This window comes from Malus sylvestris, chromosome 4 (genome assembly GCF_916048215.2).
Source record: "Malus sylvestris chromosome 4, drMalSylv7.2, whole genome shotgun sequence".
Lineage (NCBI taxonomy): Eukaryota > Viridiplantae > Streptophyta > Magnoliopsida > Rosales > Rosaceae > Malus > Malus sylvestris.
In genome coordinates this window covers 925,260-952,143 of record NC_062263.1, presented here as the reverse complement: position 1 = coordinate 952,143, position 26,884 = coordinate 925,260, and the positions used below count along the sequence as shown (strand labels likewise).

The following is a 26,884-nucleotide window of genomic DNA, read 5'->3' as shown; positions in this document are numbered from 1 at the left end:
TGTGGCTCAACCGCCTTCCGGAAAATCCCTGCCCTTGGTGTTGGTGCCCTCAGCGTCGAAGCCGGATTTGTGGCATCCAAAATTAGCCGTACCAATTTGGTGGTTCATCACAATTTGTTTTCTTTGGTTAGAACTAAGAACCAAGGTGATATGGGTGTTCATTTGATATGATTGGAATCTAACCTCGCAGTTTCTCCTTTTAATTGATGACTGTGGGAAGAAAGATTGTGTGGCAAGCAAACAAAACAATTGTGATATGTAGCTGCGACTAACATTTCTCGGCATTGCCAATTAATGGTTTCCGGGCACCGCCATCTCTGGGCATTAGCCGGGAGGGAGGTCGATACCCTAGACCCTAAACTTGGTTGTGTTACATGATAACTCTCTAGAGATCAATCCTATGAGATAAAAGTCTACAACTTAGAGGATTAATATCCTAATACATGATACGACCCAAGCGTCCATGATGCTATCCAACAGAATTTTCTAAAATTTATTTTCTTAAGTTAATCCTAACCTTTCAGTAACTTAATATTATTATTATCAAATGTATTAAGTTAGTTCAGGAGATTTACACCAAAAAATCCTAATCTTCCATTTTTTTTTCTTCCTTTGTTGTTTCATTCATTCTCTATTTTCTCAATAAATTCTTAAGATGGATAAAATTCAATATCTAGTAATGAGAACACCAACGGCGAAAGCACTATGCTGGCCGACACTAGCACTAGTTATGTTTTCTCCAAGACACTCTTTATCATCTACTTTAACATTTCACTTTGGTACATCAATACATTGCCCTTGTTTTACATTAATGCCCAACATTCGTCCCATAAATAGTAGCTGACCAAATGGCAATCCGTAGAATTTCGTATCTTTTGTTTCCTTTCTTCTGGAACAATCACAAACACTTTTTTTATTATGGATCTACAACCAGAAATTCAATGCATAATCTTAGCATTTAATGGTTATTCCTGAATAATCTCATTTTTCAATTATTCAACCATTTCATTTTACCAAGTTCAATGTTAGTCAGATTAGTCAACATTTATATGTTTTCAATTTCGTTGATGTTGGTGGCAAATCATGTTGGATTTATAGAATTTATCATGGTATTAGAGCAGACTATTCTTTTGACACTCCTGAGCCCGATTTACTGGGCTCGAATTTACCTCCTTAAGTTGGGCTTTTGGAAAGTTGCCATAGCTCCAACTTAAGGATATTAAATGAATGGACCCTCGAAAAATTGTGTTGGCTCTAGTCCCTAAACCATGCACTTAAAAAGTTTCCTTAGCTCAAGTATAATGACTTGACCAGTTCTCGATGTGGGAAGTGGTTTCCCTTGTGATCCCGTGGGGGGCCACTTGTGGGAGGGCAAGCTGGAGAATAGGATCACACATTAGGCATATGACAAAATAATATACAACTAATATATTGGAGTGACAAGAGTATCCAGTCTAGTTCTGGCAATTTCTTACACAACCCGTTAACACAATATGTAAACGACACGAAAATAACGGGTTTCGGGTCAACACGATAACTAATGGGGTTGTTATCGAGTCATACGACAAGAATTTGTTAATAACGGGTCCTTAACAGGTTTACACGAGGATGACAGGCGGGTAACCCATTTGACACGTTAAGAAAAAAGTTATTTTGATGATTTTAGTTTCTTAAACTACTAAAAAACTTACTATAAAATACAATAGACATAGTGTGTATGGATATATATTGCATATTAGAATATATATTCTTGTATTATTATTCTACATAAATTTTAAAAATTTAAATTTTATTTATTTATTTTTATAATATATTGTGATATCCCGTCCCGAGATTTATTATATTTTATTCTTAGTAATAGTGAAATGATCAAAATGCCCCTGAGATGCCACGTAGCCCTTACACGTGGACCTCAATTTTCTTCACTTTTCCACTCATATTTTACTATTTCTGAATAGTACTCATTTTTTATGAATACGTGGACGCAAATGGAATTAAATTTGGAATTTATATGATTTAGTTACATTTTCCTTTTAGACCATCTCCAACCCTTGGCCTAAAACCTAAAATTTTTAGTCCAGAAAATTTAGGTTTTAGCTCTGTGAACACGGAAAATTCCTGAAACGAAAGAGACAAGAACAACGTGCACAAAATAATATTTGTATTTGATGATTTTGGGTTACAATCTCTCTCTATTTTGATCCTCTGATTCGATCTCCGTAAGGTGTGTATTTGTGGATGTGTGATTGATCCAAAGGGCCGTTGGGCTTGATCTAAGGATGAACGTTCTTCAAGGGCCGTGGACTTGATCTTGAAGGTGGATTTGAGCGGATCTTCAAAGGGGCTTTTGGGCTTGATCTTTGAAGAACAGTGATGAACGGATCTCCAAGGGCTTTTGGACTTGATCTTGAAGAACGGTTGGATGTGTGGATTTTTCGACGTTGTTGATCCAAAGGGCCGTTGGGGCTTGATCTTGGATGAACGGATGATGAACGATGGTGCTTTCTTCAAAGGCCGTCGGGGCTTGATCTTGAAGGTGGACGATTGTTGATCCAAGGGCCGTCGGGCTTGATCTTGGAAGAACGATGAACGATGAACGAAGAACGCTTTCCTTAAGGGCCGTCGGGGCTTGATCTTGAAGGTGGATGATTGTTGATCCAAGGGCCGTCGGGCTTGATCTTGGAAGAACGATGAACGAAGAACGCTTTCTTGATTCTTCGGGAACCTGGATGCTTGAGAGCTTCGGAGTTTCAGAGCTTCAGAGCTTCAAGAGTTTTGCCTAATGATTTTGGTTCCTTAAATGAATGAAATGGGCTTGTATTTATAGAATTTTCCAATGCCTAATTTTGAATATAATATCCCAGATGAAATAAGTCGTTTCTGCCAGGTGTTGACACGTGTCCTATTTGATGACTTTTCCAACTCATTTCAATTTTCGTTGAGTCACACGCTACGTGTAAAATTTATGTAATACATGAGCGTTGACACTTTGATTTATCGGTCAACATTTATTTACGAAATTTCGATGTCTACAAATGCCCCTACTTCAAGGCACGTCGTATACATGTGCTTGTCACGTGTAGGAGATGCGTTTTGAAGTCCCTTACTGTAGATGTCGATCCAAGGGCCGTCGAGGCTTGATCTTGAATTGGGCTGGAGATTTCTTCAAGGGCCGTTGAGGCTTGATCTTGAATTGGGCTTGAGATTTCTTCAAGGGCCGTTGAGGCTTGATCTTGAATTGGGCTTGAGATTTCTTCAAGGGCCGTTGAGGCTTGATCTTGAATTGTTGTTTGAAATTTCTTCAAGGGCCGTCGAGGCTTGATCTTGAAGGTTGAAATTGGACTACAAGGAGCTTCATGTGATAGATGATCTTTGGCTTTGGTAGTGGGTGAATCGACACGTATTTTGTTGCGCTTTGTTGACTTTCCACAGCTTTGATCTTGAACTGGGTTGAAGGATTTTCTAGATTCCTCCAATTGTTGATTTTCCACAGCTTATTCTTGAACTAGGTTTTGATTCAAGGGTGGTAGACACTTAATCTTGAATCGGACTTGTGATTTCTTCCAGGGCTGTCGAGGCTTGATTTTGAATTTGGTTGGAAGCTTCTTCAAGGGCCGTTGAGGCTTGATTCTTGAAGGCTGACTCGAACATATGGCAAGCAGGCACGAGGTGAAGGTGACGACTTGTTGCTTTGTTCAATCTTTCTAATTCACACCTGAGCAGTTTGGTCAACGGTATGATCTTCAAGATTGATGGGCTCTTCTTCCAGTTGGTGACTTGGTCTTTAAGGATTTGATTCAAGGGTGGTGAATCGGCACGTGCAGCCCACAACGCCTAGTAAGTCGACCCAAGAATTTGAGGGTCAAAACGAGTTCACCGTCCTCAGGTAGATGCGGCATCTTCTCGAGTTCTTCATCTCAGACTCTTTCTGCTAAGTTGACTGTGCATGCTGCATTCTTCTCTGCTTGTTTCTTCAGGCAGATGTGGCAGCTTCTCGAGTTCCTCAGTTCGGACTCCTTCTGCTGAGTTAACCGTGCAGACCGTATTCTTCTCTGCTTCTTCCTTCTGCACCTTGTCTCCTCATGCTGCAAGGTATCATTTTCACTTGCCTTATCTGTCCTCCAGGCAGATGTGGCAGCTTCTTTGAAAGTACAGCAGCAGTGGAAGACGAGTACTCGAGAGCAGTGCTAGGTAGGCAATCAAGGAAGGGTTCCAAGCAGTCGGTTCCTTACCCGAGTTTGAGTGGAAGTTCCGGCATATTCTTTTCTTTATCCTTGTCTTTGTAGGTAGGAACAAGGACAAAAGAAAGGACAAGGAGAGTGCATGATATGAGATACTCTTGCTTTCTACCCTGGTGATATGAGATGCTTTTGCTTTGGAGTCATTGGCTTGCAGAGGTACCCCAAGGAATAAGGAACACTGAATGACTCGAGAGGTTTCGTTGGGAAAGCATTTTTTGAGATGAAGAAAGGCTCTGTATGTCTGCCTTGCTATGGAAGGTGAAAGTGGACAGTTATAGGAGGTCCCTTAATACCTGTAGAGGTACTATTCTTTCACTCGTGTCGGCAACCAATGCGTGATTGATCAGTATGGCTTCACGTGCTTTCTTCTTTATCAGAAATCTTCGACAAATTGTCCGTAATTTTCGTCAAGCTGAGTGTGTATGTGATAGGTGTTGACGAGGCTGAAAAAGACTGGCGCCTCTTCGATATCTGGGATCGGCGCTTCGACAAATTGCCCGTGATTTCTGCAAAGCTGAGTTTGCGTGTGACGGGTGCTGACGAGGCTGAAAAGACTGGCGCCTCTTCGATATCTGGGATTGGCGCTTTAACAAATTGCCCGTGATTTCCGCCAAGCTGAGTTTGCGTGTGACGGGTGCTAACGCGTCTGGAAAAGCAAGATGCCTCTCCGATTTTTGAGCTTCGTCGAGTGTAGAGGTTGCATGTGACAAGTGCGGACAAGTCTGGAAAGGAAGATTGGCCCGTGGTTTCCGAGCGAGCCCAGCTTTTGAGAAAGCTAGCACCTCTTCGATTTTTGAATTGGCCTCTTCGAATTCTGAGCTCGCCTCTTCGATCTCTGAAATCCCGTCGAGTGCTGATTTTTTATAGAGGCACGCAGTTCGTTTCAAAGCACACTTGAATTTTCGCTTGTGAAAACTCCCTTCTTGCACTTCTAAGATCTTGATTTGTCCGATCTCTTCTTTCTTCAACACTTTGAAAATGTCTGGACCCTCTGACCGTCGTTTTGACTTGAATCTTGGTGAAGAGGCAGTCCCGCCTTCTCCAGACAACATATGGCGCCCATCCTTCATATCCCCTACTGGTCCTCTTACCGTTGGGGATTCGGTGGTGAAGAATGATATGACTGCTGCGGTGGTGGCCCAGAACCTTGTCACTCCCAGAGATAACAGACTACTTTCCAAACGGTCTGATGAGTTGGCTGTTAAGGATTCTCTGGCTCTCAGTGTGCAGTGTGCAGGTTCTGTGTCTAATATGGCCCAACGCCTATTTGCTCGAACCCGTCAAGTTGAATCATTGGCGGCTGAAGTGATGAGTCTCAAACAGGAGATTAGAGGGCTCAAGCAGGAGAATAAACAGTTGCATAAACTTGCACATAGCTATGCGACAAACATGAAGAGGAAGATTGACCAGATGCAGGAATCTGATGGTCAGATTTTACTTGATCATCAGAGGTTTGTGGGTTTGTTCCAGCAGCATTTGCCTTCTTCTTCTGGGGCTGTACCGCGTAATGAAGCCTCAAATGATCAACCTTCAGTGCCTCATTCTCCTGGGGTTCCACCGAGTACTGAGGCACCACCTGATCGTCCTTGAAGATCCCATCTTGTAAATTTGATTTGATTTGATTTGATTTTTTTTTCTTTTTTTTTAAATGTATGTATAATGCAAATTTATGTAAAATTTCCAGAAAAATAAATAAAATGGACTTTTATTTCTCTTAATGCTTTTTTTTTTTTTGCACATGGTGCCAGATGCACCATCCATTTTTTTTTTATATTTTTTCTTTCTTTCCCCCTGTTTTTTTTTTAAATCATGGTGCCAGACGCACCAACGATAAAACATTTTTTAAATTTTTTATTTTATTTTATTATATATATATATATATATATTTTTTTTTTTTTTTTTTTTGCCTTTAATCATGGTGCCAGCCGCACCAAAGTTTAAACATTTTTATATACATATTTTTTTTTTCAGAATGGTGTTGATCCAGCACCCAAAACACTTTATGATTATTATATGTATATTTTTTATTCTTTTATTTTTTATTTATTTTTTTTTTCTTTGCACATGGTGCCTGATGCACCCTTTTTTTTTCACGTGGTGACAGCACCACTTTGTTTTGCTCCACATTCTTTTTTTTTTATTATTATATTTTTTTTGTATAAATTCTGATGACGGGATGGGGAATTTGCAGAGATGAAGCCGAGGGGGCAGCATGGAGGATGAAACTCGACGGAGCAGAACTTGCACTGTTCGTCACCGTCGCAGGCGTCGCAGTCACGTGAGAAGCGCATGCTTATGGCCCGGTCGGAGGTGAAGGGCTACTGCTGCGGTTTGACGGAGGAGTGTACGCCGGCATACGTAGCAACAATGAAGGAGAGGCACCAGGACCGGTGGATTTGCGGGCTCTGTGCTGAGGCGATCAAGGACGAGAACTCGAGGTCGTCGAGGAAGATTGACCAGACCTTCAACCGTGTCAAGCGTAACCTGCGAATGTTTCATCCACGAAAGTCGTTTTCAACCACCAGGTCTTCAAGCCTGCAGATGTTCGAGACGGGTTTCATTTTCAATGTACTCGCCGTCAAGCAGATGTACTCGTAGACCAGCATATGCTGCTCTAAGATGTTGACGAGTGTGGGCACTGTCACCGGTGATGTGTTCCCCAAATTAAAGATCCGGTACGGCGCCGCTCCCTGCTTATTCCAGAACAACCTGAATGCATGCTCTCCTTGGGCCTTCCTAGCATGCCCAGCAATCAAAGCATTCCAGGACACCTCATTCTTGGTGTCCAAGGCGTCAAAGACCAACTGGGATTCATCCATATGACCACACCTAGCATACATGTCCACAAGAGCAGTGCCCACATAGACATTTGGAATCAATACCGTACTTAAAGCAATAAGTGTGAAGCTGCCTGCCATGGTTGTCATCAGAGACAGCGCCAGAAACTTTCAACAAGCTAGACAAGGTGAACTGGTTGGGTTCCAGCCCATGGCGGAGCATCTCAGGAAACAAAACAAGGGCATCCTGAGGTCGATCGTGTTGAGAATAGCCAGAAATTAAGGCAGTCCAAGTGACCAAATCCTTGTGAGGCATTTGATTGAACAGGTTGCGAGCATTGGTCTCGGATCTGAGATGAGGAGGATAAGGATGAGGGCAGGCTCTCGAGCATCTCGACATGGGTTGTCGGTGCAATTGCAGAGGCGGAAGAAGGTTGTTGCAGGGCGTTGAGCTGTTGCGGCTGTTGTTCTCACGGCGGAGAAGAAGAAGGTGGGCAGGAGTTTGGCGAAGCGCTGCTACGGGAGTGGAATCGATGATGGCATTGGGCCGTCCCGTGGCGTGTGGTGAGCTGCAAGTCGAAGGCACGGCTGTCCGATTGAGGAGGAAGGAGGAAAGTCGAGTTGCTATTTGGGTTCTGAGCAAATTGCTGCTCCGAAACTCCACTCCCCACCATTGTTCTTCGATTAGCAGACCCAATTGCGTCCACTGCCGCGAAGCAGTGGATGTCGGTGGCGGACGGGTTCTGGGTCTCCATGGCTGGAGCAGCCGCGGTGGTCGAAATTGAATGTGGGTTCCATGAGGGAAGCTCCTCGAGCTCGTCTATGGCGGCCTTGGCCTTCTTGATTAGCCAATCGACGGCCTTGCTGGGTCGGTCATACCCAAGCCGGTCCTGGCATTATAAAAGATGACTCGCCTCATTGATCCCTTCAGCGGGTCTTTTCCTCCAAATAAATACAGGTGACAGCCACCGAGTACAGCACAACCAAACCCTAGAGCTGCAGAATTTTCCTTAGGGACAAGAGGGAGGCGTTTAGGGAAGAAGACAAGCTGGAGGTGAAGAACTGGGCCACAGGAGATGGGCCCAACGTTTGGTGGACTTGTTGATGGTGTGAACCGTGCTGGGCCGAAGCAATTGCAGATTATATATATATGTGTACATATATACATATATATATAATATATTGTACAAACTTTTTTTCTTTTTTCTTTTTTTTTTGTTTTTTTTTGTTTTTGTTTTGATCTTTTGAAGAAATTGTATTATTTTTTTTTGTAAATACATAATAACATATGTATTCATTTTTTTTCGAAGAAACAGTAATTTAAATTTGTCAAAGGAAAATTGCAAAGATTTTTATTTTTTTTATTTTTTATTTTTTAACAAAATAAATTTGTAATAAAATTGACTCTATTTAATAAAACATTTTTTTTTAATTTTGATGTGACTGAACTTGAAATTGAATATTCAAGCTGCCTACGTACCCTTCCAAAGAAAGAGATCAAGTCAAAACGTAGTTCAAAAGACCCTTTTTTTTTTTTTGGTATTTTTTTTTGTGCCGTTTGCAGTTTCAGCTCATGCAGGCAAGGAGCGTTGGTGTTGCTTTTTATGCTCGTGCAGACCAGGAGCGTAGTGCTATGCAGTTTAGGCTCGTGCAGGCGAGGAGCCTCGTGTCCTACAGTTTAGGCTCGTGCGGACAAGGAGCTTGGGTGTTGCCTTTTATGCTCGTGCAGACCAGGAGCGTTTGGTGCCATGTTGCAGTTTCTGCTCGTGCAGGCAAGGAGCGTTGGTGTTGCCTTTTATGCTCGTGCAGACCAGGAGCGTTTGGTTCGTGCAGTTTAGGCTCGTGCGAACAAGGAGCATTTGGTGTTGCCTTTTATGCTCGTGCAGACCAGGAGCGTTGATGTTGCCTTTTATGCTCGTGCAGACCAGGAGCTTTGTGCCATGCAGTTTAGCCCCAGTTTGGGGTTGAGGTGATTTTAAAAAAAGCTTCTATGAAAAAAAGCTGGGAGTGTTTTTGGTGTTTGGTAAACTTATAAAAAAGGGCTTATTTTGGAAGCTGCTGTGAGAATAAGCTGAAATCAAAGGAAAAAGCTGAAGCTGCAATTTGTAGCTTTGGAAAACTGGCTTTTTTTCAAAGCACATAGAACTACAGTGCTCATTTAATGAAAAGATCCACTATCAGACTGCTTTTTTTTCCAAAAGCACTTTTACAAAAAAGTTTACCAAACACTCTGCTGATTTATTTCACAGCCGCTTATTTTCACAGCACAGCCGCTTATTCTCACAACAGCTTTTTTTCAAAGCACAACAATACCAAACCAGCCCTTAGACTCGTGCGGGCGAGGAGAATTTGTGAATTTTGTCAAGCAATTTTGGAGAGGCGTTCCTCACAATTTTCATAGCAAAGAGCTTTGACCGCGTGATTGAAAAAGTCTTCGGGCAAGAAGTCGCGCATCGTGATGGCAACGGACTATCTTTGTGTCACAATTTCATCATCTTCAACACGTTCACGTTGCTTTGAAGGTTGACAAGAGCTGCTTTGCCCTCTTTCCGATTGGCGGACTTGTGGAAGAGACGTATGCTTCTTGTGCAATTTCTTAGGAGTGACTTGAGTCCATCCTTCAACTTTGCTTGTCTTTGAGGATGCCCCCAGCGGTTGAGGTGAAAACTTTGAGTTGGAAGAGCCAAAAGTGATGGTGGTATAGTTTGACTTCACCACATTGTCAAGATCTAGCTCGATGATTCCTTTTTGAGCCAGCTTCATGATGAGATCTTTCAGCACGAAGCACTTTTCTGTCGGATGACTGATGAAGCGGTGGAATTTACAGTACCTTGGACTGTCGGTGCGATTCATCTCTTCTGGCCGTCTGCACTCAGGCAAGCCGATCACCTTCTTTTCCAGCAAGTCTTCTAACATGGCAACCACATCAGAGTCGGGGAATGGATAAGTTTTCTCCTCGAGCTCCTTCAAAGTGCGTCTACGCATCTCTTGATCACGAAAGCCTTCGGCTTGAATCGCCTTGCCTCGTGTGGAGATTTTGACAGGAGATGTGTTGACCGTCATCGCTTCCTTGGTGGGTTTCCATGCAGCCTTTTCCACCTTTGTCCCAAGAACTTTGTTGTCCTTGTAGTCGGCAATCGATTCTTTCTTCCCATGATGGGCGATGCTTAACTCCATGTCATGGGCGCGGGTGGCTAGCTCTTCGAAGGTCCGTGGTTTGATGCCTTGAAGGATGTATTGCAAACCCCATTGCATGCCTTGGATGCACATCTCGATTGAAGAGGTTTCCGAGAGCCTGTCTTTGCAGTCGAGGCTTAGAGTGCGCCATCTGTTGATGTAGTCAATGACTGGCTTGTCCTTCCACTGCTTTGTGCTCGTTAGCTCTAGCATGCTCACAGTGCGGCGGGTGCTGTAGAAGCGATTAAGGAATTCCCGTTCCAATTGCTCCCAGCTGTTGATTGACTCAGGCTCTAGGTTCGTGTACCACTCAAAGGCGTTTCCTTTCAGCGAGCGCACAAATTGCTTGGCGAGGTAGTCTCCCTCTGTCCCCGCGTTGTTGCAAGTTTCGACGAAATGTGCAACGTGCTGTTTTGGGTTTCCTTTTCCATCAAACTGCATGAACTTTGGTGGTTGGTAACCCCTTGGCATCCTTAGGGCATCAATCTTCTTAGAATAGGGCTTCGAGTAGAACAAGGAGGTACGTGAGCTCCCTTCGTACTGTGCCTTGATGGTGTTGGTGATCATCTCCTGCAGCTGCTGGATAGAAAGAGATCCCATGAGTGCCGCTGCTTGGTTTGGCTCCGGCTTCCCATCGATTTTCTTCACCGGAGGTTCTTCGTCTCCGCCAGCTCCTCCCTTTAGTGGATCATCCTCTGGGTCGGGTTTATCGCCGTCCTGCGCCTCCAGTCGGTTGACTAGTGCTGCAATTTGCAAGTCTTTTTCTTCCACAATTCGGGTTAGCCTTGCGATTGCTTCATTCATTTGAGCCAGCTGCTCATCGATTGAAGTTGCTCCAATGGTCATGACTTGCATGGCTGAACTGTCGCTTGAATCGGCATCGGAGAGCATGGATTCGGAGTATTTCCTTGGGCTTTCCCCCCTTGGTGCCCTTAGTGAGGCTAAGGTGATCGAAGGCTCGTGCCTTGGGTGCTTTTGTTCCCTTGGCAGAGTTGATGCAGAGGTGAAAGAGGCGGCAGAAGTAGCTCTTGCCATGCTTCGAGTCGTGATGCCCAAAGTGACACCAGTTGCGACGATGACGCTTTTGTTCTTTGCGCCGGTTGCGGGAACAGTTTGAGCCTTCCTTGATGCCATTAATTTCGGAAGTGCGCTTGAATTTCTTGAACGGAGAAAGAGATGAGAGGCAGAGATTGTCCCACTGGGCGTGCCAATTTGTGAACACGAAAAATTCCTGAAACGAAAGAGACAAGAACAACGTGCACAAAATAATATTTGTATTTGATGATTTTGGGTTACAATCTCTCTCTATTTTGATCCTCTGATTCGATCTCCGTAAGGTGTGTATTTGTGGATGTGTGATTGATCCAAAGGGCCGTTGGGCTTGATCTAAGGATGAACGTTCTTCAAGGGCCGTGGACTTGATCTTGAAGGTGGATTTGAGCGGATCTTCAAAGGGGCTTTTGGGCTTGATCTTTGAAGAACAGTGATGAACGGATCTCCAAGGGCTTTTGGACTTGATCTTGAAGAACGGTTGGATGTGTGGATTTGTCGACGTTGTTGATCCAAAGGGCCGTTGGGGCTTGATCTTGGATGAACGGATGATGAACGATGGTGCTTTCTTCAAGGGCCGTCGGGGCTTGATCTTGAAGGTAGACGATTGTTGATCCAAGGGCCGTCGGGCTTGATCTTGGAAGAACGATGAACGAAGAACGCTTTCCTCAAGGGCCGTCGGGGCTTGATCTTGAAGGTGGATGATTGTTGATCCAAGGGCCGTCGGGCTTGATCTTGGAAGAACGATGAACGAAGAACGCTTTCTTGATTCTTCGGGAACCTGGATGCTTGAGAGCTTCGGAGTTTCAGAGCTTCAGAGCTTCAAGAGTTTTGCCTAATGATTTTGGTTCCTTAAATGAATGAAATGGGCTTGTATTTATAGAATTTTCCAATGCCTAATTTTGAATATAATATCCCAGATGAAATAAGTCGTTTCTGCCAGGTGTTGACACGTGTCCTATTTGATGACTTTTCCAACTCATTTCAATTTTCGTTGAGTCACACGCTACGTGTAAAATTTATGTAATACATGAGCGTTGACACTTTGATTTATCGGTCAACATTTATTTACGAAATTTCGATGTCTACAAGCTCATAAACAGCTTTTCTACTTCAACCATTCTGGCCTAAAAGTTAAAACTTTAGCCCCAGATTATTAAAGAATGAATTTGGGCTAATTTTTTTTCTTAAATTAACTTTTTTTTTTTTTTAAATGTAGAGTATCGTAAATTAATTTTATGAACATTTTAATCTAAAAATATTTAAATTCCGATAAATATTGAAAAATCACTAAATCTATACATGAAACTCACGAAACACTATGAAAGAATATGAAAATCATGATAGAGATGTATAAACACAAAATACATGAAACACAAGACACACATGAAACACATACTAACATACATACAAAACACATGAAACACAAACCTACACACATGAAACTGAAACATTCAATCATCCTTTATATAAACATAGGTTGAATATCAAATCAACACACAACCTTCAAACCTTCAATCATCCTCTATATTCACCAATCTTCCAACTTTCAAAGTATTTTTGTTTCTTAAAAATAATCAATATCTCATCAATGGGTGATAGAAGAAGGTGTAGCTTGGCAATGCAGATGGCACAATACTAAGCAAGCCATGCAACTGACAATGCAGAATTGAACGCAGAAGAAACCGAATTTGCAAACTCACTTATTTAATATTAGCACCATGCCGAATCTAGCCATAGTGGTTCTATCATGGGGCGTTCATTTGTGCAGCGTGGTAGAGAAGAGTGTCATGACTAGATGATGACAAATTATTTCATCGAACGTCAGAGTTAATCTTCTCATGATTTTCGGAGGCGTTTTCAGATGAGGATAGAGCTTTTTGAAAGCATCTTGAATGCAGTTGTCCATCATGACCACTATTTTGTAAGGAAGATAGATGTCGTAGGCCGACAAAGCCTATCACCTCATTAGAAGCTCACATCTGCATTTCGAATGCTACCTAATTGAGTTAAATAATTTTAGTCATTGGATTTAAATTTGGGCCGTTAGATCTTTTTTTATTTTTTTATTTTTTATTTTACCATTAGATTTGATTATATTTGATCTAAACCGTTGGATTTAGTAAATATATAAATATAAAAGAAAAATAAAATTTGAACGTTGATTGTTGGATTAAAAAAGGGTCCAATTAAATATGGTCGTTGGATCGACAAAAGTAGCCGTTGGGCTACATTTCCGTTTGACATGCGGGGGGACATGCCCACGTGGGTGGGCTCCCGCTAGGATTCAGCCTGGCGCGTGCTGCGCTTTGGGAGAGTGGGCGCTCGGCGTCTGGGCTTCACAACCCACTTTTCACTTCACCGGTGGGCCCCACGTCAATTTATAGGAGGTGGGTGGGGGTGGGGTGGGGTTTTGGGGATTTAGGTTTTTTTTTATATTTATTTTAATAGGATAAATTATTATAATATTTTAAATGCATAATTTTTTTTTTGCCACATGGCACAAATTTTGCATCCACGTTAGCGCTTAACGGACCAATGAATGGAAAATGTAACAGATATGAAATTGAAATAAAATAGTAGATGAGGTATAAAATTGAAATGTTTTAAATATGTTGTAAGAAATTGAAATCGATCTTAAACCTAAGAGGGTAAAATGTAATTTACCCATAAATAATTTACCCCTATAGTTCATGCAATTTTGTACGTCAGCCTTATTTTTGTAGATAGGCACCAAAGTGTTTTTTCGCCACTCATTTGACATCTTCTTCGTTTTCAAAATCCTATTGAAAAGGTCTGTGAGCCATGCTATACCCGTCTCTCCCAAGACTTTCTACACTTCGATCGGTATATCATCTGGGCCCACTGCTTTTCTACGCTTTATCTTTTTCAAAGCTACAACCACTTATTCCTTCCTAATTTGGAAGTAAAATGAGTAGTTTCTACACTCTTTTGAGTTACTCAACTCCCCTAAGAAATACTCTTTTCATGTCCTTCATTGAAAAGATTATGAAAATAACCTCTTCATCTGTCTTTGACCGCGTTCTCTGTAGCAAGAACCTTTCCATTCTCATCTTTGATGCACCTCACTTGGTTTATGCCCCTTGTCTTCTTTTCCCTTGCTCTAGCTAGTTTATAGATATCCAACTCTCCTTCTTTGGTATCTAGTTGCTTATACATATTGTCAAAAGCCGCTAGCTTAGCTTCTCTCACAACTTTCTTCGCCTCTTTCTTTTGCTATCCTATACATTTCACCGTTTTCTTTGGTCCTATCCTTGTATAAGGTTTTACAACATTCCTTCTTAACCTTAACCTTTGTCTGTACCTCCTCCTTCCACCACCAAGATTCCTTTTGGTGTGGAGCAAAGCCCTTCGGACTCTCCTAATACATCTTTTACTACTTTTCGGATACTACTAGTCATGGAATCCCACATTTGACTCTCATTTAATAATTAAAAATAATTTTCACATGCCCCCTTAGCTTCCTACACATCCATATTTAATTTGGTGGTTTATTTCGTTTGATTTATTCAATCCTATGACCCCAAATAAAGAGGTGTATATGAAAAACTAAAAAATATGTGTGAAAATCAATTCCCTTAATATTCCTTGATCTTGGTAAGTATTTTGTCTTCAGACTGCAGATGAACAAGTTCGGAGCTTGAAAAAGCAGAGCACATTTCTTAGTCAGTTAGCTGCCAAGACCATCCCAAATGGAATCCACTACTTATCTGTGCGCTAACCATAGATTATTACCTCCTCCCCCTTGAGAAGAGAAAGTTCCCTAGAAGTGAGAACCTGGAAAATCCAAATCTTTATCATTACGCTCTCTTCTCAGACAACGTCTTGGCTGCATCAGTCGTCGTCAACTCTACTGTCATAAATGCCAAGGTGAGCTGAACTGTTACTCTATGCTGGTAGTTTCCTTGCGCGTATCTTTGTGTCTGTTTCCAAAAGAACTGAAAAACTGTCACAAACGCCATGGTGACTCTGTTGAGGAATGTCAAGGTCCAAGGCATTTCAACTTCTATGAGATGTCAATTTCTGGTATATAAGGCTTAATAATAAAAGATTTCATCACCTGGTTTTTCTTAAGGTACAAATGCTAATTGTTATCCGTATAACCTGCTTCTTTAATATTCTAAGTGTGGCAATCAGATGAAATGATTAGAAGATGTTTGATCATAAGCTTGCTGTGTTTATCTTTTCTAACTGGACTGCCTCTTTCATGTACCTCATTCATAAGGAAGTTGAAAGTAAATTAACAAACAAACAAAAAATAAATAACAATATTTGAAAGTTGACCGTATCCTATTTGACATATATCCCATCTGTAGTCCTTCGTAATGTCCATTACTGAAGTCAGATGCAGGTTTCCTGTTCAACTAATGTGTGTTTCTTGGTGATTGCAGGATCCGTCAAAACACGTATTCCATCTTGCTACCGATAAGCTTAACTTTGGAGCCGTGAATATGTGGTTTTTATTGAATCCTCCTGGAAAAGCCACTATTCATGTTGAAAATGTTGACGAGTTTAAGTGGCTAAACTCATCGTACTGCCCGGTTCTGCGTCAGCTTGAGTCTGCTGCAATGAAAAACTATTATTTCAAGGCCGACCATACTGATGAAATTGAGGTTCCACCATAAAACCAATTGGCAATATGAGGAGTAGCCCAAGACCATATAAGCACATAGCAAACCTTGTCCTTCACCAATGTAGGACAACTCTCAACACGCCCCCGCACGTGTGGCGGATTTTCAAGCCTACACGTGGACAACAACTGGGTGACGTGGAGCGCGTGTGGCCGTTTGGCTTCACACGAGGACAACCCGCTCTGATACCACGATGAAATTGAGGTTCCACCATAAAACCAATTGGCAATATGAGGAGTAGCCCAAGACCATATAAGCACATAGCAAACCTTGTCCCTCACCAATGTGGGACAACTCTCAACACATACCACCACTCTCTCATCTGGCGCTTCTAATCTGAAGTACAGGAACCCAAAGTATCTCTCGATGCTTAATCATTTGAGATTCTGTCTTCCACAGGTTTATCCCAAGTTGGATAAGATCTTGTTTCTTGATGATGACATAGTTGTCCAGAAAGACTTAACTGGATTGTGGGCAGTTGATCTACACGGAAAAGTAAATGGTGCAGTAGAAACCTGTGGTGAGAGCTTCCACCGGTTTGACGAGTACCTAAATTTCTCAAATCCTCATACCGCAAGAAACTTTGATCTAAACGCATGTGGATGGGCATATGGCATGAACATGTTTGATCTTAAGGAGTGGAAGAAGAAAGATATTACTGGTATCTATCACAAGTGGCAGAACATGGCGATTGTCAGGAATCTTACGTATTTCATTTGCTGCTACATGTTCTGTTCTTTTGCATAGATTTGTGTATGAAATCAGCCACAACACCATCACCCTTGGCACTTGCTTTTTTCCTTCCTATGAAAATTGGCCATCTGACATAATTGTTTTCCCTTTTTTGCTTCTGTTTCTTTTTTTTTGGTCTTAGAATGAAGACAGTACACTTTGGGAACTTGGAACATTACCTCCAGGGCTAATTACATTTTATGGGCTGACACATCCACTACAAAAGTCATGGCATGTGCTTGGTTTAGGTTACAACCCAAGTCTTGATCGAGCTGAGATTGACAACGCGGCTGTTGTACATTATAATGGCAACATGAAACCATGGCTGGAGTTGGCGATGACAAAGTATCGAGGACACTGGACCAAGTACATTAAATATGTTCATCCCCATCTTCGCAGCTGCAAGCTAAGTGAATGAACCTGATAAAATGGGGATTTACGTAAATACTGGAAAATTTCTCAGTCTCTCTCTTGTTCCTTGGTATCTCCATCCGACAAGCCACTTAGGTTATGTGTGGCTTGTCGGGAGGAGGTATTCCCTATTTTCTTGTTACCATAATCCACATTGTTTATTCTTCTTTGTAATTCATTCATTTTTAATAGTTACTCCATGATTCCTCTCCCATTTTAACAAGGTAACAACAAATTCATTACCGTGATGACCTGTGTAACTCAATACCCTTTTTGTTTCAGAGCTAAGATGTCGGGACATGATTAGGATTAAATTTCTAAGATGCTGTATTCTTTGAACATTCTCGCGTAGTGTAATGTGTAAGGGACATGATATATTAATTGCTTGAATCATGAGCTTTTCAGTGTTTTAATGATCTTTCAGTTGTTGAATTTGTGTGCTAATTTCGCCAAGGAGATTCATTCTCCTTTTTCAGTCATTTTTCTTCCCTTTCAGTCAAAAGAAGTATGATGCTTAGATGCCCTCTTTCTTGATGTAATGCATGTGAGAAATGCCTTGATGGCTATTCTTTTGTTTTACTTCACATTTTGGTGTTTCAGAAATTCCGGACATGTAAACTTGTCGAGGAAAATTGGTTGAAAACTGTATCTTGTTGTGGCTTCAGTGTACGGTTTGCCTGTCGTACTGTGCTGGGCATTTGATAAGAAGCGAATATGTGATCCTATCACAGTGGTGGATCCGATGTCAATGACCGTTTCTTTCTTTTGTGTTGCTGAGAGGAGGAATAGAAAAATTGTGGAAATGACAAAAAGCATGCTACATGAGAGGAGATTGTCATACTATCTTTGGGGAGATGCTGTCAACACAGCAATCTATTTACTCAATAGATGTCCCATAAAGGCAGTGAAGGATAAAACACCATTTGAGGCTTAGTGGAAGAAGACCAGGAGTCAAACATCTCAAAGTCTTTGTGCTATAGTCACATCCCTGGACAATTGAGACACAAACTGCATGAATGTTCAATCAAGGGAATTTTAGTGGATATGAAAAAGCTGAAAAAGGATATAGAGTTTTTGTTCCACAAAGATAGATCATACTTTCCAGAAGTGTTCTATTTGATGAGAATGCTATGTGGAGTTGGAATGCTAAGAGTGAAAAATCTAAGACATTTCTTGTAAGGTTGCAATTGAATGATAATATCAGTGAGATTGAAAATGCTGATGGTAGTCTGAATGCAGAACCACCACAGTTAGAAGGGAGTCGTTCTTAAGGGAATGTATTCCAAGAATTTGTAACTGAAATTGGAGAAACTAGCTCTGCAAGTACCACTACTGAAACTAAAATCACTGAGTGATATCTATGCAAGATGCAATCCTAATATTGTTGAACTTGGAAAATATGAAGATGCTGCTACTGATGAAGCTTGGAAGAAAGTGATGAAGAGTGAAATTGAGATGATTAAAAAGAATGGAACATGGGAATTGGTTGACAGACCAACAGATAAGCTCATTGTTGGTGTAAAGTGGGTATTCAAGACAAAATTGAACCTGGATGGCACTATACTGAAGCATAAGGCAAGGCTAGTTGCCAAAGGATATTCTCAAAAGCCAAGAGTAGATTACTATGAGACGCTTCTGTTGCTAGATTGGATACAGTAAGAACACTCATTGCACTTGTAGCTCAGAAAAGCTAGAAATTATATCAGCTCGATGTCAGGTTTGCCTTCTTGAATGGAATGTTGAATAGGAGGTTTATGTGGACCAACATAAGGGATTCATTGTCCTAGCTTCCGAAGACAAAGTGTACAAGCTTAGAAAAGCCTTGTATGATTTAAAACAGGCTTCCAGAGCCTAGTAAAAATTAATTCCTATCTACTTGAGTGTGGTATTCAAAGGAGTCCTAATGAAGCCACTTTATACATAATCAAAGGAGGAGAATCATTAGTTGTCTCAATCTATGTTGTGACATTGTGTATATTGGAAGTAGCATGGAACTGATCAATGAACAAGGCTGACATGATGAGAAAGTATGAGATGACAGATCTTAGCTTGTGGTATCATTTTCTAGGAAGGAATTGTGCAATCTGAACATGAGACCTTCATTGATCGATTCTGTATGCACTACACTCTTGGAGAAGTTTGGTCTAAAAGATTCAAACATGTGAGTATACCTCTAGCTGTGAATGAGAAACTTAAGAAGGATGATAGGAGTGAACTAGCAAATGAGGTTGTGTAAGGCAAATTGTGGGAAGTCTGTTGTATCTTACTGCAATTAGACCTGACACAATGTTTGCAGCAAGCCTGTTATCTACATTCATGCATAATCCAACCCAGAAGCATCCTGGAACTACAAAGACTGTGCTTAGGTACATTCAACCATTGATTTTGGTATTGAGTATGAAAAAGGAAAATCAGAAATGCTTGTGGGATATTGTGATAGTGATTGGGGGAGGAGATGAAACTGATATAAAGAGTACATTCGGCTATGCCTTTACATTTGGCATGGCATTTTTTCTTTGCCATCAGTGAAGCAACATAGTGTTGTATTGTCAACTGTTGAAGCTGAGTATATTAGTGCCTTTAAGGCAACAACTCAAACAATTTGGCTAAGATTTGTACTAGAAGACTTTGGAGAAGTGCAAACTAATGCAACTCCTTTATACTGCGACAATCAGTCTGCGATAGCAATGACAAAGAATCCTGTCCTTCATCAAAGATCAAAACACATTCACACAAGGTACCATTACATCAGAGATGCATTGCAGAATGATATAATCAATAAGTTTATCTTACATTGCCGGTCCCAAGCCCGGATAAAGGAGGAGGGGGAGGGCGTCAGGTAGTCGACAGCCGACACTCCATGATCACGTCGAATCCTTATGAAAAGAAGAACAATTAGCGGACATCTTTACCAAAGCTCTACCAAAGGATAGGTTCTATATGCTCAGAAGTATGCTTGGAGTCAAATCTGCAACATTAGAAGGGAGTGTTGGAGTATAAGCTTTTTGCAGGAAGATTAGTTGCTTGGATTGATTCTGTAAAACTTAGTTGCTTGTGTTCTTAGTTTTAGTTTGAATACTCAGCTGTAATGCACGGCTGAGATTATAACATTTGAATGGCTTGTATTTTGCCACCTGTTTTTCTGTTAGAGTGTTTAAGTGAGGCATGTCACATGTGCATCTCATATGGGTTTCTGCCTGATGGCTCATGTGAACTGTGTGAGATCACAACGGTTATATCTTGTCCTCTAATAGCACACTCTGTGTGTGTGTGTGTGTGTGAAGTAATCAAATCGATTGGAGCACTTCGTTCTACTTCTCAAGTATTCATAAAATCAAAAGTTACAAAACATTAACAGCTAGTACATAAGACTTTTGATAGTTGGTTCCCAAGCGAGTTCTTTGATTGGGATGTCTGGCAAGAATTTTGAGAAACTGAGGAACTCTTCTGGTGCCACAATCGCAATCCTTCCTCGAAATCAGTAGGCTTTGTGTGCATCTGCCCATGAGTCCACTTGACTGGTACATGTGAGCTTGTCCAAATCTTGAACAGGTGCGTCTGCTTTTCTGTAGTGAATTTGCGTAACATTATTATCAATTTTCAATGTCGTATAGAGAAAATCCACCTCGGCAAGTGATTTCTTTTAGCCATGCCTATAACTATACAACAAGCCTATAGCTGCACAACAATTCGATCATCCACCTCAAGTTCAACCATATTACATATGTGCCCACATTCAAGTTATTCCAGACTTTCCTTATGAAAGTAACTGAACATTACAAATGCCACATTATTATTGCGGTTCTATCAAGTTTTAAACCTTCGAGTTGGTGGGTAGTCTCGTGGTAGTGTGAGTTTGCATTTTATCACAAAAGATGTTGTCCAACTACAAAAGGTGAGCAACGGAAAGGGATCCTATCCGGATACCTTTCTTCTAATCCAACAAGTCCGGGGATCCGAGCCATTGAAATTTGATCAAACGGCTAAAAGTAGGCCCGTGTTTGTAACTGTTAGATCAAATTTTAATGGCCGAATCTCCGAACTTAGTAATTTAGGAGGAAGGGATCCGGGATCCCTTTCCATGAGCAACGACCAATATGAATTGTAAATTATAAAATCACATATAAAACAAGTAGTAGTCTTTCTTTTTATTATCATCTCTGCCACTAGTGGCCGGCCATGACTTAAAGAAAGGCTTGTGGGTCAATGCATGAGAACGACCCATTTTATAATTGTTTGCAAATTTTTCTGGAAGTAGATAGGGATGCCTGCACAGAGGCATTTGCATTGCACCTAGCAAAGACCAGTTTTTTTGTTTGAGCATCGATCCACATCAATGGCTCTCGTGAGAACATCTCAAGGAACCTCCTCTGATTCCATAAATTTTCGGGGTTATCGCTACGACGTGTTCTTGAGCTTCAGAGGCGAAGACACTCGCATGACGTTTACTGACCACCTCTACACAGCCTTGAACAACGCAGGATTTCTCACGTTCCGAGACGACGACGAACTTAAGAGAGGAGAAGTTATAAAGCCAGGACTGCGGAAAGCGATCCATCTGTCACGAACTTCTGTTGTCGTGTTTTCAGAAGATTACGCATCATCCAGATGGTGCCTTGATGAGCTTGTGATGATCCTTGAACGCAAAAGGATCCTTAAACGCCAGAGGCCTCCCTCAGACCATGTAGTTTTACCAGTCTTCTACCATGTCGATCCGTCCCACGTGAGGAAGCAGACAGAAAGTATTGGAAAAGCATTTGAAAGACACGAGACATCTCAATCGCCGAAAAAGGTGACGAGATGGCGGAAGGCACTTGCAGAGGTTGCAAATCTAGCCGGCATGGTCTTACAAAATAAAGCTGATGGGTAACTTCCATTTTCTCCATTTCTCCTCTTCTTTCTTTTGTCAATTTGATATATGATCCATAGGGACCTGATTTTTATATATTTTTTTAATTCAATCTCAGTAGTGCATAATAATTCCAATTTAGGTCAACTTAAAGAAATCACACTACTCAAGGATTAGTCATTTTCCATGTTAGTCTATTGGTTTGCGGTTGCTTAGATTTTTTTTTAAAAGCATGGAAAAAAGTTATTTAACCTGTGTTGAATTTGTCTATAGTTCGTATAAATTATGCGCTATATTCCTTATTTCTTTTAATTTTGTCAGCAATCCTCTTTTTTCCTTATTTAAATAAAGTCTATCAATATATGTTTAATTATCTAAATTCCTCAATTCATTTTTCATTTTGTTTGCAAATTCTTAGGTACGAGTCAAAGTTTATCGAAAAAATTGTTAAAGTGATAGGAGACAAGTTAAGTCGCACGCCATTGAGTGTTGAACCAAAATTGGTTGGAATCCAATCTCAAGTCGAACGAATCAATTTGTGGTTACAAGATGGATCAAGTGATGTTGGTATATTTGTTTTGTATGGCATGTCTGGAATAGGGAAGACAACCATTGCAAAACATATTTACAATTCTAACTACAAAAGATTTACAGGAAGTAGTTTCATTGAAAATATCAAAGAAATAGCAGTTCGAAATGGCTTAGTTCAAATACAAATGAAACTTCTTTATGATATTTTGAACGGTAGAAAAGTGAAAATACAGAGTGTTAGTGAGGGAATAAGTAAGATTGAAGGTGCCATAAGCTCTAGAAGAGTTCTGCTTGTTCTGGATGATGTGGACCAAATGGACCAATTAGATGCTGTACTAAGGATGAAAGATCGGTTTTTTCCCGGAAGTAAGATACTTATAACAACTAGGCGTGAAAGGTTGCTAAAGGCACATCAAGTTACAAAGGTGTACAATGTTAAAACTTTGGGTTACAATGAATCATTGGAGCTTTTCAGTTGGCATGCATTTGGCCAGGACCATCCCATAGAAGAATACATGGAGCATTCAAAAATGGCAGTGCAACATAGCGGCGGACTTCCATTAGCTCTAAAACTTTTGGGTTCTTCTTTATCAGGGGAAAGTATATGTGTATGGCAAAGTGCATTGGAGAAGTTAAAAGTTTTTCCTAATGGCGAAATCATGAATAAACTAAGAATAAGCTATGACAGTTTACAAGATGACCATGACCGGAAACTATTCCTCCACATTGCTTGTTTCCTAATAGGAAGGAAAAAAAACTACATTGTTAGAATACTTGATGGATGTGATTTCCATACAACCATTGGCATTCATAATCTCATTGATAGATGCTTAGTGACAGTTTCTGAATGCGGTTGGGTAAACATGCATGACATGATTCGTGGCATGGGAAGAGAAATTGTTCGCCTAGAATCAGAAGAGCCTGAGAAACGTAGTAGATTATGGCGCCATAAGGATTCTTTCCAAGTATTGAGGGAAAAGAATGTAAGAAACCTATGCCTTTTATGTCTACATATGTATTTCTTCTTGTGAAAATTATCCATATTAATGTTTCCTTTTTTTTTTCTTTTAGGGTTCACAAACAATTCAAGGTCTTGTATTGGATATGCGTATGCATCCTGCAAACAGTCCAATAAACACAAATGAGACAGCCTTGGAAACCAATGCATTTGAAAGGATGCGCAAATTACAATTACTCCATCTTAGTCATGTACGACTAGATGGATGTTACGCAGATTTCCCTACTGGGTTAAGATGGCTGTGTTGGCTTGAATTTCCTTTGGATTCTATACCTATTGATTTTCCTTTGAAGTATCTAGTTGTTCTTGAAATGCAACATAGTAGCTTGAGACAAGTCTACAAAGGAACAAAAGTACGTTACTCTACATACTTCAGTTCATTTTCCTTCTTTTGTTAGTTCTTGATTTGTTGATTAATTGCATATGTTAGAATTAACTCCTACACGTATTTCTTCTTTCTTTATTTATTTTCCACAGTTTCTTCCATCTTTGAAGATCCTTGATGTCAGCCATTCTCATGGCCTCACTGAAATTGTGGACTTCTCACTTTGCCCCAGTCTAGAAGAATTGATTATTGTAGATTGCACAAGCCTAATTGATGTTCATGAATCCATTAGAACCCTGGAGAGACTTGTGTACTTGAATATGAAGGATTGCAAGAATCTTAGGATGCTTCCAAAGAACATGTGCATGCTTAAATCACTTGAAACACTCATTTTATCTGGTTGCTCAAATCTTGATGAATTTCCAATGGAGATTCTGAAGAAGATGGAGTCTCTGAAAGTTCTTGAAATAGATGAAATTCCATTAAGTGAATTATGGCCAGAAAGAAGTTCAAGTATCTTGGGTTCTTTTCCTTACTCTTTAGTAGAGTTAAATCTCAGTGGGTGCAATCTTTCTGATGATGCCTTTCATAGGGATTTAAGTAACCTATCCTTGTTGCGAACAATAAGTTTAGATAAGAATCCAATTCGTAGTCTGCCAGTTTTCATCAAAAGTTTGCGAAGGCTCGATGATCTCTCTTTCTTAAGATGTGAGAGGCTCGAATCACTTGTGGCATTACCAAAAGTACACAAAGTTATGGATATACGTGGATGCATATCATTAAAAAAAATAACATATCAATCCTATGGGTTTCAGAATTCGACCGCTATGATGGAGAACTACAATCTAGTTGACTGGGAGTACTTGTACAAGTTAGAGCCTATTGATAGAGTTGATGTGGAAATGACCAAACTTTTAGGCTTGAGCAACTTGGGTTCCTTGCCAGCCATTCGAATGAAGAAACCAAAAACATTAGAGAATAGATGGAGTCCCGTCCAGGTGCGCCTCTCTCTCTCCCTCTCTCTCTCTCTCTCTCTCTCTCTCTCTCAATAGAGTCGACTAATATAGTCGTTTTCGTGCCATGCTTACAGGGATTGTACCAATATGGTATATTCAGCACATTTTTTGTTGGGAATGAGGTTCCGGGCCAGTTCAGCCATAAAAGTACAATGTCCTCAATATCTTTTATCGTGTCTTTGCTTCCAGATCACAAAATCCGAGGCCTGAACATCTTTGCTACCTATGCAAAGGAGAAGAATTCTAATAATGGTTCTACTGATTCTGATTCTGATGTTGACGACGGTAATGAACGTGATCCAATAATGATCAAAGTGAGAAACAAAAGCAAGGGTCTAACGTGGATATATGGCCCAGATCTCTATGGTATTCCAGGAGAGGAAGAAGATATCATATTGTTGAGCCACTGGAAAATGGAGAATGAATCAATATTAAAATGTGGAGATGAAGTGCTTGTTTTAGTACTCATGAGACCTAATGTGTTTCAGCTCAAGGAGTTCGGTGTCGAGCTTGTGCAAGAGCACCAAGACAAAATGAGTACACAACACAACACGACTGCAGATCTTCCTGATTATCCATCTGTCATCGGTGGAGATTTGTCCATGTGGGAGCATATACCAGGATTATACTTACTAGGTATCCCTAAAAAAAATACTGAATATGATGAAAGTGTTGAGTTCTCTTGGCTTAGTTGGTTGAATCACGTCATCATGGACTCTGATGAAGACGACACAGGTATGTTGTGTTGTTGTATTGCAATGAATTACACTTCCAGGTCCGCTCATATTCATTTGAAAAATGTTTCCAATAAATTTTATGTTATTTGTATGTTTTTTATACAAAAAATGGCAAGAGGATGAAATTTTACTTTATACAGACATATCTTTGCATTCCCTCCTTGTTTTCAACATGTTTTCTACCTTCAAAATTCGGGTTCATAGCTAAGCGATGTTAACCGCTTGAGATACAAAAGCCCCTTGAAATTAGATATCAAAGTTCGAATGTGTTCGACATCATTAAATATTGCATAAAATACATCCAGCATTAGCGATACTTGAGAATTTTTCTTCCCTGCCACTGATTGCATACAACCTCATACTATTATGCTCCATAAACACTTCCAGTTTGTCACCGCTGGTAAATTATGCTCCATAAACACTTCCAGTTTTTCGGATCGTTTTCATATCAAATCTTTCCTCTAATAATAGTGCACCTTTTGTTATTTGTACGTTTATCAGGCAACGAAGAAGATCAAGAAGATGAAGATACTGGTGAGGTTTTGGCAACACTTCTGAGTTTGCTTCGAATATTTTCAAGAGAAACAACTGAAATACAAAATGTCGTAACTGATAACTTAGCATTTTCAAGACTTCAATTCTAACATATGGGGATTTTCTGTTATTTGTGTGTTTTTTATATACTGAAGAAGAGCAACAGGATGATAGCGCAATTGTGGCGACAAGGGTTGTAGGCAGCAATAACTCTGCCGGTGTATATTCATCAGACAATGAAGAAGAGAAACGGGATGAAGATACCGGTGAGGTTTTTGGTGAAGCTTTTGATTTTACTCCAAATATTTTTCAAAAGAGAAAACGGAAATACAATATGTCGCTGCTGATAAGTTAGCATTTTGAAAGCTTCACTTCTAACATGTCAGGATATTCTGTTATTTGTATGCTTTTTAGATTCAAAAGAAGAGCAACAAGATGATCAAACACTTGTACCAACAAGGGCAGCCGGCAGCAATAACTGCGGCGTTAAAGGGTGGAAGGTGCTCATCATGGCCGCTGTCTTGTTAGTTCTCTTGTTTTTTATGTGGTCGCTCTGCTCTCTATTGGCGAAAGAATCGAGAGAGAAGTTCATGGAGTTCACTGTCCCTACATGACCAGTTTCAGCTTGCTGTATTTATACGTCCATCCTTGTGTTCTCGCTCGCTCTCTCCTTCCTTTCAATGTGTGGTTACCAACTGAATTGATATGACACGAGTAGCATTGTCAAAACAATTAATATTGTTCAACAATGAGTTTAATTTCGTGTATTCTAATATGTTTGCGATCTAAGATACTCTTCAAGATTTTTACTGATCAATTCTACACAGCCTTGGC

The 26,884-nt window shown here is 40.6% G+C and overlaps 1 protein-coding gene and 1 pseudogene across 3 annotated transcripts; both read left to right on the top strand.

The window, feature by feature from the left end:
• The first annotated feature begins 7,554 nt into the window (after positions 1 to 7,554).
• On the top strand, positions 7,555 to 17,453 carry LOC126619647 (polygalacturonate 4-alpha-galacturonosyltransferase-like; annotated as a pseudogene).
• Positions 17,454 to 21,243: 3,790 nt separating this feature from the next.
• On the top strand, positions 21,244 to 26,884 carry LOC126618633 (disease resistance protein RUN1-like). Of its 3 annotated transcripts, none has more exons than XM_050286740.1 (8): positions 21,244 to 21,906; positions 22,308 to 23,403; positions 23,492 to 23,791; positions 23,916 to 24,761; positions 24,854 to 25,514; positions 26,018 to 26,050; positions 26,206 to 26,316; positions 26,465 to 26,884. In XM_050286740.1, the coding sequence occupies exons 1-8, from the start codon at positions 21,377 to 21,379 to the stop codon at positions 26,662 to 26,664; spliced, it is 3,777 nt and encodes a 1,258-aa protein (XP_050142697.1). In that variant the 5' UTR covers positions 21,244 to 21,376; the 3' UTR covers positions 26,665 to 26,884. The 3 variants fall into 3 exon arrangements, with proteins under 3 accessions (XP_050142697.1, XP_050142698.1, XP_050142699.1); XM_050286742.1 differs by having other exon boundaries at positions 21,809 to 21,906; positions 22,544 to 23,403; XM_050286741.1 differs by lacking the exons at positions 26,018 to 26,050; positions 26,465 to 26,884 and having other exon boundaries at positions 24,854 to 25,523.

What these genes read in the sequence shown, in the direction of transcription:
- LOC126618633 (XM_050286740.1), top strand. Translation starts at nt 21,377, where the DNA reads ATGGCTCTCGTGAGAACATCTCAAGGAACCTCCTCTGATTCCATAAAT. An exon ending in TTACAAAATAAAGCTGATGG is followed by an intron (nt 21,907 to 22,307) that starts GTAACTTCCATT and finishes GCAAATTCTTAG; the next exon opens with GTACGAGTCAAAGTTTATCG. An exon ending in ATAGATGGAGTCCCGTCCAG is followed by an intron (nt 24,762 to 24,853) that starts GTGCGCCTCTCT and finishes CCATGCTTACAG; the next exon opens with GGATTGTACCAATATGGTAT.